Consider the following 13,493-nt stretch of genomic DNA (forward strand, 5'->3'; position numbering starts at 1 on the left):
TGCTGTTCCCTGACATCCACAGGTGTTTTAAATACCTGATTGAAAACACTTCAATGAACCTCTGTTCTTCAGAGTGGTAGTTCTTTAAGGGGTTGAATAATTGTGTCAATGAAGAATTCACAAAAGAAACATTTACTACTATATTACAAAACCAATTGATGTCATTTTAGTTGCATATGGTTCTTTAAGAAGTCATTGTAGGATTTCATTCTGAATACAATTACAAATGTACACTAAATTCCCTAAAACCCTTAACAGCATTGGGGGGTTGAATAATTTTGAACACAACTGTATATATATAGTTATTATGTATTATTATTGCATTGCTGATCTGAAGATAATTTAATTCAATTCAACTTTATTTCTATTGTGCTTTCACAATTTATCATTGTTGCAAAACAGCTGTGTAAATTGACTTATTATTGCTGATGACAATGAAGTCAAATCCCTCTGATCAGATTCTGGTAGTCAAGGTTGCGATGGACCCTCCGAGAATGTAAAGATGCATGAAAGTTGTGCAGACTGATGCATCTAGCTGTGAAATGTCTGAAGTATTTTTCTTCATCTATCTCCAGCTGTCACTTAACTATTCAGCTGAATATTCTGAAAAATTCAGCAAAACAGCTTAACGAAAAAATATTTTTCAAAACAAAACAAATATGCAAACAAAAGCTTTTAAAGTAATCCCAGGACTCTCACAACAGTCAATGAGTATGAAAGCTTTCTTTTCAAATTAAAGTGAATGCAGATTAGAGGTTTGTTAAAACAGCAGATGTGCTGATTTTAGTGTTGCCTATTAAGAAAAGCTTTTCTGCTGTCTGAATACACAGTTTTTGATGAGCATCTATGCCATTAACAGCATCTATACGACACAACAAGTATTTGGCCACTTAAGTCGAACTCAAGAATCCCATTAGATGTGCATTCAACACATCAAAGCAAGTAACATTTATTTGAAATCAATAAAACACAAGCAAACTTTTCCAGCTAAATATTTTACAAAAAAGAAGTTCAGTTTTAAATGATAAAGCACTGAGTTTAGGTAATGTGATGCAGATCCATTTCTCATCTCATGATGAAACACAGTTGTAACCTATGAAATGTGTGTGCACGCATATATACATAAAAGTGAGAAAAATACTTACTCATAATCCTCTAGACACAAGCTTACAAACGATACTTGGCTGTAGGAAAAAAACAACACATAGGTGTCAGCCAGAACAAAGATCTGATGTGAGTTAATCATTGACAAAAAATGAAAAAGTTACTTCATCTACAAGAATTGCAGTCCTCATATATTAAAATTAAATGTATGGGTCTTGGGTAAGGATAAAACAAAATGTGTCAATAAAAGGCAGTGGTATGATAAAATGATAAACAGTTAAATCTGTTAGTTTTCATAAAACCTAGAATATTAAGGCAGATAAATCCAAACACACTCGCTCCCTAAACAGATTTCTCTTGTAATGAATTGGGCATCTAATACTGAACATCAACACAAAACTTGGATTCTTCTCTATAGCAGCCTGTGAGAGCAGGTGGTTTATTTCAATATTAAAAATGAGAAATACTCCATCCCCAATGATCTGACTAAACAGATACCTGATTGCTTTCTTAATTAAATTCACTTCCACAAGAAAGGAGGAACCATTAAGCTGTTGATGTTTTGAAGTGATATAAATGAATGGTCTATGATGAGTTTCAGCTCAAAATACCCCAGAGATCATTAATGTCCATAATGCCCCTATTTAGGTAGAAGCAAAAACGTGTTGTTTGTGTCTGTACCTTTAAATGCAAATGAGCGAAGGCCATCACCAAAAGAAACAGTGAGCGATTTTGGTTAAAAAAAGATCTGATTCCTGTGAATACAGTCTGAGACAATAGTACCTCACTATTGAGATATGGCGGACAGTGTAAAACTCACTGAGGGTGGAAACTATGGTAATGCAGGGTTCCCACACCTTAGTTAACTTTAAATTCAAGGACATTTTAAGGACTCTCCAGGTCAAATACCCTCAAATTCAAGTACTAAATGTGGGGACACATTTCAAGTGAGAGCAAGGTTACATTGTGTTACATTTTAAGATACATTGTTACAGTTCCCTTTCGAGGGAACTCGCGCTGCGTCAATGCGGTGACACTTTGGGGACGCCTCCAGGTGTAAGTGCGTCTGAATGTGTATATCAAATTCAACCAATGGTGAGGCTTAAAGACAGGGTGAAGCCGGAGCCAGGAAGTATATCGCTATCTGAAATATTGCCAAAGATGGCGTTACAGGGACACAGAAAGTATGGCAAGGGAGACGCAGCGTCTCGTTCCCTTCTCAGGGAACAACAGTTACATACGTAACCCGAGACGTTTTCATGTGTCAAACACAACTATGTAAAAAGCATTTTGGTATGAATCAACATTCGCATACAGAAGATATAAGCATTTAAAGGGAACAGTTTAGCATGTGTGCTTAAAAAGTCTAGAATTTTATGATATTATCCTACACTACACAGGGATTTCCAAAAAACATCTTGCATAAAATAGATTCAAGCACCTTCAATGACCTGTATCTATGTATGTATTTTCAAAAACTTCCCAGGGCCTTGAATTTTTTCCCCCAGATTCACAAACTTTTAAGGATTTCAAGGACCCGTGGAAACCCTGTATCAGTCACGGCGCATTCACACGGGGCGTCAGTGTTAACGCTTCCCATTCACTTTTAATGGGTGACGTCATGCGTTGCCGAACTGAATTGTGGATCCGTCGGCGCCGCGTCAGTGCCGTTGCTCGCGGCAGAAGTTGAACATTTCTCAACTTTTCAAACGGCAACGCGTGCGTCAGCCAATCAGATCGTCTTATGCAAATTACCTAAACAGAGCCAGCCAATTACGTTTATGGAAGAACGGAGCATGTGTAGCGGCCACTGTGATTGGCTGTTGGCCACGCTTCAGACAAGCCTTCCGTTAAGCATTAACGCTTACGCCCGGTGTGAATGCGCTGTCAGTGGCTGTGGGCAGGCTTTATCAGTGTTACATCACATTGAAAAGAGAATCAAAAAGGCATGTCTAATGAGACTGCTTTGGTTTAATGGGAATTAAAAATGGAGATTTTTTATTTTAGGGTGGAGGCAGCCTTCTTGGGCTTAACTTAGCTTCCTCTTCTAGACGTTACATTAGTAATACGCTCGCTTATAATGTCGAGTCATAGCCGCAGCAAATTTGACTGCTTATGCTATTGTGTATTATGTTGTGCTATCTGTCGTTTTTCTGTGCTTTTACTGCTGCTATTAAAAGCTGCTTTGAAACAATTAAGTATTGTGAAAAGCGCTATATAAATACAATTGAATTGAAAAAATTGAATTGAATTGGTTGTGTTCACACACTGCCAACACAATGTCCAAACACCTTGTTCCCCTTTAAATCCAGATTTGAATACTTTTCTTTATTAAATTCTTCCAATACCAAAATATCTTTATCCACATTCATGTATAGCTCTTCTCTTTTACCATACGTTGTTTACTTTTTCTGTGGAAACACCTGAGGCAAAGTTAAATCTCCAATGACTGTCCTGAGTTATCCGAACAAATGAATCCACACCGGACAAATGTCGAGTATTTCCAGTAAAAATGCTTACGTCTCTTCTTCGACAATGGTCTGCACTGGCAGGTAACCCAGACGAGGATGTTTGGTGAAATATTTCTTCGAGCGGAATTTGTTTTTTAGTACTCTGGTAAAGTCACGCACATCTTCACCGGAGGTCGTCTGTAAAAGACAGACAGGCTTGAAATACTGTAAATATCTCTTGTGCATCTAAACACAAACACACTGCATTGTCTGAGGTGTTTGCCTTTACAGCTTATTTCTGAAGAAACTTTCTACAGTTTATGCATTTGGCAGATACTTTTATCCAATGCTCCTTTGCATTACAGGATATATATATATATATTTGATCGGTATGGAGCTCAAACCAATCACTATTCTTGTTAAAGAGATCCCTTTTGTCATCTTTCCTATTAACACAATATTAATTATCAAATATTTGAAGAGTTTGGTTCCAAAACGCAATAAATCCATTTTGACAAATTTCGGTAAAAACGTGTTTTCTATACCAAGAAAGTGACAAGATGATTAGCACTATTTTCTGTTACAAACTTTCACATAGCATCTTTAGGTTATAAAAACATAAAAAATTCAAATCCATAACTTGATTTTCAAAGATTTAGTATAAAAACGAATTCTTTTTTCCACAAAATGCATTAAATCCATGACAGTTTTTATTTCAAAATGCTATAAATCTATTAAATCAATGTATAAATGGGCATTCATCTTTACCATTTTATATTTATTTAGTTGACTAGTGGTATACAATGATTAAAAAATAAACATTAATGGAATTAACCAAAACACTTACTTTGTTATATTAAGAACACTGTCATTGCTGCGGTTATACTCGACGTCGTCTCTTTACATTTTCACAGCGATCAGCTGTAAAATGTTTTGGTCCTGCTCGATTTTCATTGACTTTAAGTAAAATAATGTAAAGTTTTCATAAGATCCTCTGGGGTCAATGTTTTAGCATGAGAAGCTTGATGCTGTCCGGAGAACAAGCACCCGAGTGCCTGTCGCGGAAATTATTAGATGTTGATGGCTTACGTTTCTTTCCCGTAACAGAAAACCATCACAGGTCTAGCAATGCAATTAAAGTATAATTTTGTTTTGTTTGTTGATCACGAAGTACAAAGTAGATGAGGAAAACTAGGACTCCGTGTACTCAGCGCGCCGCCATTGTTTGTTTACATTGCGTGACTGGTGGGCTGTAATTTCAGGAATGGATTTATTGCGTTCTGTAAAAAAGGAGTAGTGGTGTTTATCGCATTTTGGGAAAAAAGAGAAAAAAGATGACAGAATAACACGGCGGATATTGGATTTTGCGTAAAATTAAGAATTTACTTTTAACTACTGACCTGATATAATACTGATTTTGGCAGTAACTCGTTTTTTTTTTTTCAAAAATGGCGTTTATCGCGTTTTGGAACCAAACTCTTCATTTTATCTTCATTACTTTTTCCCATACCAGTAGACATTTATTAAAATATTTCAATACATTTTAAGAAAAATCTCTCTGTGAAGAAAATGTATGTTAGTTTTATCAAAGTTTTAAAATAAAAACCATTGAGATAAAAGGTGCGCACAGGGGTGCAGTACTCCACCATGGTGCAACTAAGATGATGGTCCTTGATGACCTTTCCCGAGAAAAAACACATCTGACACACGTTGTAGTTAAAGTGCTTTAAACTTCGATACCTGAAAAATAAAAAGATGTTTAACACTATTACAATCAGTCAGTGCAGTTTAATTTATAAAGAGGTTTCTTCTTCTTTATTGACATCAGCTCATATTATTAGGTTTCTTCCAAATATAGGGCACACATTCTTATCTATTTACACTTTTTATAACAATAATCTGTAGGCAAAAATCTCATGATCTATTAAATATGATATGAATGTTTATCTGCACTCTTAGCCCTTTTCACACAAAGACCTTTTTGTAGACTGTGATTGCCATGATTGATTTTGGCTTACCTGAAGCCCACCATAGGGCAGTCTTTACAGATGTTACACTTGGTCTGGTGTCTGGCCGTTTCCGCTGCTGCGACTCTATGAAGCACAGGTAACCAAACCATAGACTGCGGCTCTAACTGCATCCAATCCACAAACTGCTCGAGCTCAATGAAGTCTTCACAGCCTACCTGAAGCCAAAAGCACATGCCAACCTCTCATTGATTACCTCGTCACATTTCTGACACCGTAAAATAATAAAGTCTAAAAGTGTAAAAGCTCTCTAATGGTCGATTTGTCATTTCAGGAGCGTACTACAAATTGAAAACGTGTAATGTCCCCTCACAACCTTTTTGGACAGAGGTCATGGGATTCATTAATAACTTTGCTAGTGCAGCTAATGGGGCCAATGGGGTCTTACTGTCTGTCCCAATGGCTTTAAAACTGTTACCGCAGTTATGAATCAATTACAGTGAGCCAGTAAAAGCAGGACTATCAAGATTCTTTTATTACAAGGGTCATTAAATGAAACTAGCGCCAATGTGACACAAGTACAAGCGTGAAGTCTGGAGACTCGGTCCGGGTGGCTTTTAGCAAAGCTTTCAGGAGAGCCGAGCGAATTTATAAATATTCCTCTATATGTGAATGTCACAATGCACTCCATCATAGGATATTATGAGAGTTCATGCATATTAATCAAGTGGATTTCATTTAAATATCTCTCTGTAGTTTGTGCATTAGCTGTCAGTGTTTGCAGTCATACTGATGCTGAACCGTGTGACCGTGGCAGTGCAAATCCCCAGGAATGAATCTCATCAATTATTCATGTGTCAAAACCCACTGATCTGTAGTGATGAGTTTCGATCCAAATAAACATGTGTTCAGTAATCAAGTGCCTTCCTTTAGGAATTTATTTCATATACCTACATCTTGTATCATTGGAGGATACTTTTCATTTGAATTTTTTATTAGAAGAGTACTTAAGTTTGTTTACCGAATATTGGCTAACATTACATTGGGCAATTTTGATTCATGTTTCACACTGCTGACCCCTTCCAGTGAGTTAGTAATTAATCCTGGGCAAACAGGGTTTGATTTTACTATGTACATTTGTAACATTCTTATTTGCATGTTTACGAGACAAATAAAAATTACATTTAGAAAATGACACTCGCTGCTTATCCGTGTGTGTAACTGTAGATGGCAAATGTACTGATGTCTCAGGAAAACAAAGAAAAAAGGCAAAAATAAAAGGAAAATTTGCCATCACTACCGAACACTTCCGTTTTTAATGTTTTCCTCAGATGCTGAAACTACACAGCATTTGAAAGTGCACCAAGTGCATGAAAACTTAATTTGAGATAAGCAGGGCGTGCTCACATTATCCCAACCAAACCATGCCTGAATGCATTTGACCCCCAAAGCCTGGTTTGTTTGACTAGTGTTATTGCTCTGTACCATGCCCAATTGCCCGGGCATGGTTTGGTTAATCACACCCTGGTCGGCATCAGTCCAATATGTAGTATACCTGAAATACTTTTCAAAAAAGATTTTTATTACAATTAGCATTGCATTGTAAAGTTATATGAATAGTCATTGTTTTGAGCTTTTGAAGAATCGTAATTCCTACAAGTTTAGTTTGCAGTACAGATGGTGACATCATCGAGGGGTGAGCTATTAATTTCTGTGGCAAACTGGCAAACGACAGCATGGCACTGACGAAGCCCAAAGAGCTGAATTATTTCATTAAACTCACATGCTGAAAGCAGCTACGGACACTTGGCTCCATGTTACCACCTCCGAATGCTGCAGCCTCACCGAGCTGGTGCGGGATTCGGATGCTGGTGTGAAGCAGTAAAGCCAGCTGCCTCCGGTTACAGACACCTTTATCGTTGGCTACCTGAGTGAACAGATCTGTGAACGGACCCAAACACAAATCACGATGTGACCAGAAGCGCTAAGTGGATGTTGAACATTTAAAGGTGCAGTGTGTAATTTTTAGAAGCATCTAATATAATAATAATATAAAAAACTATATTATAAGGGGCGTATAAAGACCTTTCATAATGAACCGTTATGTGTTTATTACCTTAGAATGAGACGTTTTTATCTACTTACACCAAGGGTCCCCTTACATGGAAGCCGCCATTTTGTGCCACCATGTTTCTACAGAAGCCCTTAACGGACAAATTTTTTTACTAAGTTGTCTCCGACGATGACATGTTTGTCCGGTGGCGGCTACCATAGCTTTTCTATGTGTTTCAAAAGTGATAGGTGAGCGATGGACTTAGCCGTTGGTTGCAGTTCGCAACCTCACCACTAGATGCCACTAACATTTACACACTGCATCTTTAAATGAGACACTGAAAGATGCTAAGGAGTATGTTAAAGAAAAGAAAGAGTTTCAAAACTTAAAGGGGACATATCATCTTAATCAGACTTTTTCCATGTTTAAGTGCTATAAGTGCTGAATCTCCCCTTTAATAAAAATGAAAACAAACGATTTAAGACTGTCAAATACTTGCATTTGTACTTGTCCTTCAGCTGTCCTTTTGAAAGGGAGAACAAGCCGATCTTCATGCACAACACCTGAACTTTTCCACTTCTGTCACTATTAAAAATGAAAACAAGAACAGCACATATTTGACTTTCAAGGTGAAGCATGACTTATTTCTGTTAATTTCTGATCCAAGGTTTATGAGCAGAGATAACAATAAGTCAGCCATTCACATGTTGATAAAGTATTGCAGCAAAAAATTATGTGTAATATGCATGAAAACAACCAATAAATAGGTAGGTTTAAAATACATATTGTACAGTGTTTTTCGTAGTTTATAGCAATACACTATATAATAATTTTATTCTTCAAATAAAATTAACATTAATTAAAATACATTTCATTTTAAGAACTGGTAATTAAATTACGTAGATCCAACAATAAAAAAATAATTTTAAGAATCAATCATGTGCAACCAGAGATTTTTTAGTGTATGTGATTAAGTAAAACTATGATTTTTGTTTCATTATGTCAATTACCGACAACATTTCTGCCAAATTCTTAATACAAAATATATTTTTATTTGCATTAATTTAATGAAAATTAAATTGTCAAAATAAAAAATGCAGTGTTTTCTGATTTAATACTGCAGAGAAAACAAGTTCAAATTCATTTCTCAACAACAAAATACAAATGTTTAACATGTATTTTAGGGGAAAAAATTTAGGAATAACCATGATTTTTAGTCACATCTTTCATGGGTCTTGTTATGCCCTCAGTCTTTTACATTTGCTGTTGGGTGACTCTGCATTTGTTGAAATTTAAAGGGGACATATCATGAAAATCTGACTTTATAATTGGGTCCCAAGTGCTTCTTTTAACCTAGAAAATGTGAAAAATAACAACCCAGTAACTTAGTTTTGGTAAACCATTCTCTGCAAGCATGTAAGCAAATAGGCCACAGAAATTTGGCTGTCCTTGTGATGTCAGAAGGGGAAAGTACCACCCATTAATCTGCACTATCCAACCATGACACTGCCATTTAGTGCGGATATCAACTCATTTGCATTTTAAAAGACACCCAAAAACGGCAGATTTTTGCTCACACCTACAAAGTGGCAATTTTAACATGCTATAACAAATTATCTATATGATATTTTGAGCCAAAACTTCACATACATACTCTGGGGACACTAAAGTTGTATTTGACATTTTAAACCATTTGCGCCTGATGCTGCGTGCACCGGCATTAGATGTAATGTTTTGACGCTGGACTGAAATGGTCACAATACGTCTAGAAATTATGATTAAAGTTTAAACTGGAGTGGTCTCTTAATTTTTTCCGTGGCTCTATATATTATTTCTGGACAACAATAACAACATATGGTGCTTGTTTAAATATGAGATGTAAAAGATATAAACTTACCTATCATAGACATTTAAAAGCCAGTTGAGACACAAGTCCACACATAAAGGGACGTTGATGAGATCTGGGTGTACCTGCTGAAGTTCTCCATAGATGGTGTAGAGACAGCTTACGATGTCTGAAACTTTCAGCAGTTGCCCATTATGAGCAAGTTTGTGTTGATCAAAGGCGCTCTGTGCTACGCTGAGGTCCAAAAGATCCACTGAGACAAACAGACAATATTAACATGCGATTTCATCTCATCTTCTAACCGCATAATGAATTTCATTCATGGCACTTTAATAATAAAAGTCATCAGCACGCTCATCCGATAGCACATAATGAAAATTCCCAACTGACATGGCAGTGAAAATTATATTTCTAATCAATATTCATTATATTTGCAACCAATTACACGTTGCAACATTTACTACTGAAATATTAGCCATATGAAACAAGCTGCAACGTCTGTTATCAAAACACCATCCAAGCCATTTGACTGAAGGCTATTTTCTGCACAGATTGTACTGTACTAATGTTTTCAGCGGGGACTCGCCGTCTCCAAAGCTTTCAGATGCCATACAGCAGTACTGGAGAACAGACACTCGTAATTAGTATACCGTAAGCACCCTGACAAAATTACCTTTTGAATATTGCTTTGTCAAAATTGCCTCCTGTAATCGGTTTAATCTCTTCATAACTATCCAGTCATTTAGAGCGATGAGGGAATTCACACTTACAGTAAAGTGATTTACAGCATAACGTGTAAGTGGATCATTGTGAATGAAATATTACATACAGAATATCTTCCTTAAAAGCCAATCGAGCTAAACATTTTAAGAAGAAGAATAACATTCTGACGTTCTTGTAATTGTTTAAAGTGACAAGCATTGGCTCTGGATGAGGCTTTAATGCCGTTTAATTCCCTTTGTATGTAATGCATTTATCTTTAAATGATAAAGTATTACTTACAGCAAAGGGCTTTCTGCAGTTGACGACTCTTCATAGCTGTGCGGTAAGCAGAGAAACGGACCTGACTCAGATCAGCTGAGGATTAAACATGAAAAACATGAATATGAAACAGTATACATCTTCTCACTGAAAACAAACCTTGTCTTCAAGCTCTATTTTCTATAATACCAAGCATACTAATATGTATTTTGTATGCATACAGACTATTGCAGAAAGAAAATGACAGACTGCTTGACATTGATTGACAGGTAACAGAACACACCCATCGATTGAAATAGCTGTGTCATCTGAGGATGGTCCCAAGATGTGGTCTGCTGCTCATGGCTAAAAGAAATAAAAAATATACCATAGTAGCTTTTAATATATTCATCACAATTATGAATATGGTGTTTAAGTGAATAGTTGTCATTGTAAATGGGCATGTAGTTCAAAACATGTTGCACAGTTTATGTATAATAAAATATAAGCATAATGGCATTTCACATAAGGCGTTGTTTTTATAGTTGAGTTTAGACTGTATGAAACAAAACGTACTTGATATAATAAGGGACGCCATTTTGAAAAACAGCTCTCTGCCATGGGAACTGCACAGAAACTGTTTTGGAAAAGAAAAGTATACTAAGTCACTCGACTAACTTTCAGGCGTATGTGTTTATTAATGGTAGTTAAAATCAAAGCAACGTTTTCATGACTTTTCAAATCATCTAAAAATTGCTGAATTAAAAAATGGTTCACAGAATTAAAATGAAAAACAGAATTAAAAAATTAAGAAACCATTTCATTTATCCATAAATATCCATAAATTGCTCTACCCGACAACAACCTACCAGATAAGTCGTCGTGGAATAAATGTTTGTTATCCATTTGAGAGCATTGCATCTCCTTGTGGTGATTGCCCAAGGTCTCCTAAAAAATTTTTGTACATGTTATAAAAAACACATGAAAAGATAGAAAGCACAAAGAGGCTAGTATTAAGATGCATTTTGGTTGATCGGATTACAAATGAACAACGCTAAATACAGGTGTAAATGGGGTGTGAAATTACCAAATTTGACCACCATCTTATATCACGATATGATTCATTTTATATCATGATAACTATCTATTACGGTAGTTTCCTTTTTATTTTAATAAGGTTATTAATAGGGATGCACCGATAGGATTTTATTGGGCCGATACCGATACCGATTTAAACAGACAACTTCTGGCCGTTACCGATTTCGATACCGATATTAAACACTGTATACAATACTATACAGTTGGTCTATTAGCTAGTTTATTTCTGCATCTAATTATTTTTACTGAACATGGATTGGATCTAACTAACATTCAACTGACCAACATAATAAGAGAGGCAAAAATTATGCTAAAACAAATATAATAAGACAGCATGACAACCTTCAAAGGTGGTTTTAGCTATTCACCATTTACTTTATTAACAACATTAACTCATTTTTTTTTTTTACATATAATGGATTTCTTTATGCAGTTAATTAATAAACAAATCGGTATCGGCTTTTCTCGAGCTATTGCCGATATGCCGATGGTTTAAAATTCATCAAAAATCGGCCGATTAATATCGGCGGCCGATACATCGGTGCATCACTAGTTATTAAAATATTTTATGTCATAGAATTTTCATAATTCCCAGAAAAAATTTGATCGACATGCACATCGATAGAGACGATAGTCCAATCTCTACCTGCTGACAAATTTCTACCGATTTATCGCTCACCCCTAATCAAGCACAATGTTTCTCCCAAAGTGGACAAACAAGATGGGTCAAAACACCAGGGGCCTCAGTTATAAAGCGTGCGTATGCACAAAACAGGATTGGAAACATGCGTACGCCAGTTCTCTCACTAAGATTGTGATCTATAAAAAAACAAACTTAATGGAAAATGGGCTTACAGGGTGGGATATGAGGATGATTCATGTACGCACACTTGCAGGTGATCTGTGATTTATAAAGGGGAACATTGCTTTGTTTTATAAGTCTTAATATTTTTGGCGTATGCCATTTTTGGCTTTTGTGCGTACGTAGACTTTAAGTAAGGATCCTACACACAGTTTTATAAATGAGGCCCCTGGTATGAACGTGAATGTCTTTCTTGTAATCCAATCGATCAAAACCCATCTAAATACCGGGTATAAACAGAGTCAAAGTGCTATCAGAACTACAATATTGTGCACTGATCAAAATAGACCTTCCCAATGAAGATGTAATGGAAATCTTTGGATGACAGAGCCTTTGAATGCAAACTAGACAGAGGGCAGCTGGGAGAAACAAAGACATTTATATTAGTAAGGAGTTATGAGGAAGGAGTTTTTAATATTTAACTTGTAAAAATGACCAGAAGCTACATATCAACAAACTGGTCTTGAAGATAATTTAATGGCACATTTACGCCAAAATATAATTACTGCCCTTGTGATAAACAATACCTCATCCCAAAGGGGAAAAATTATGCAACCCTGTCAGTAACCATTACCCAAGACACTTATTTGGGGACAGTAATTTTGTTGTCTGAGCTTCACAGACGAGTGTAAGAATTGGATACGATCATTGGTGAGACAAGTCCCAAGACCATAATAGGACGGAGATGTAGCCGCTTAATTATCAAATGTTCTCCAGCTGCCCAGATCGATACAGAAGGTCAATATCTTTACCCATAGGATCCCCAAAAGAACATGAGTGTCACACACTCATCAAGCAGGAGGATAACAGAGAAATTAAACTGGACTCTGAGTGGTCAGGATGACCCAAAGGCAAGATTAAAAATAAGCAATTCTTCAAGGTCAACACTAAATGCCTCTTGTGAACAAGTCAGGGAGGTTAACCGGACAACCTAGTATCTCTAAAGGTTTATAAAGAAATACTTATACGGTCTATAAAGAAATACTGAGACACTGAAATGTTGAAATTTTGTGTGTTTACATACATGGATGTATATGGTTTCAAAGTGACCAACATACATAAACAGCTTTTGTGGCCCAAACTTAACTTCCGGTAGACTTCCACATAGAATCAATAACAAGAGAATCCCTCTAAATAGAGGTCTTAAAGGATA

General features: G+C 36.2%; 1 protein-coding gene across 7 annotated transcripts in view; it reads right to left on the minus strand.

Moving 5' to 3' along the window:
• LOC129418138 (utrophin) overlaps window positions 1–13,493 on the minus strand; it is a 41,601-nt gene that overhangs the window by 5,280 nt on the left and 22,828 nt on the right. For 5 of the 7 annotated variants that reach the window (XR_012370641.1, XM_073869941.1, XM_073869940.1 and 2 more), the window contains exons 6-16: window positions 11,250–11,328; window positions 10,957–11,017; window positions 10,685–10,746; window positions 10,423–10,497; window positions 9,472–9,673; window positions 8,074–8,159; window positions 7,305–7,462; window positions 5,573–5,739; window positions 5,183–5,294; window positions 3,625–3,752; window positions 1,146–1,184 (exon numbers count right to left, since the gene is read on the minus strand). Coding sequence is in view for 6 of the 7 variants with exons in the window: in XM_073869941.1 (XP_073726042.1) it covers window positions 1,146–1,184; window positions 3,625–3,752; window positions 5,183–5,294; window positions 5,573–5,739; window positions 7,305–7,462; window positions 8,074–8,159; window positions 9,472–9,673; window positions 10,423–10,497; window positions 10,685–10,746; window positions 10,957–11,017; window positions 11,250–11,328 (1,169 nt within the window). In the remaining variant the exon portion in view is untranslated. Of the gene's footprint in view, window positions 1–40; window positions 604–1,145; window positions 1,185–3,624; window positions 3,753–5,182; window positions 5,295–5,572; window positions 5,740–7,304; window positions 7,463–8,073; window positions 8,160–9,471; window positions 9,674–10,422; window positions 10,498–10,684; window positions 10,747–10,956; window positions 11,018–11,249; window positions 11,329–13,493 lie in introns of those variants that run through there. The other 2 variants (XM_073869943.1, XM_073869938.1) reach the window with 2 other exon arrangements.

The sequence above is a fragment of the Misgurnus anguillicaudatus genome, chromosome 7, assembly GCF_027580225.2.
Source record: "Misgurnus anguillicaudatus chromosome 7, ASM2758022v2, whole genome shotgun sequence".
Classification (NCBI taxonomy): Eukaryota; Metazoa; Chordata; class Actinopteri; order Cypriniformes; family Cobitidae; genus Misgurnus; species Misgurnus anguillicaudatus.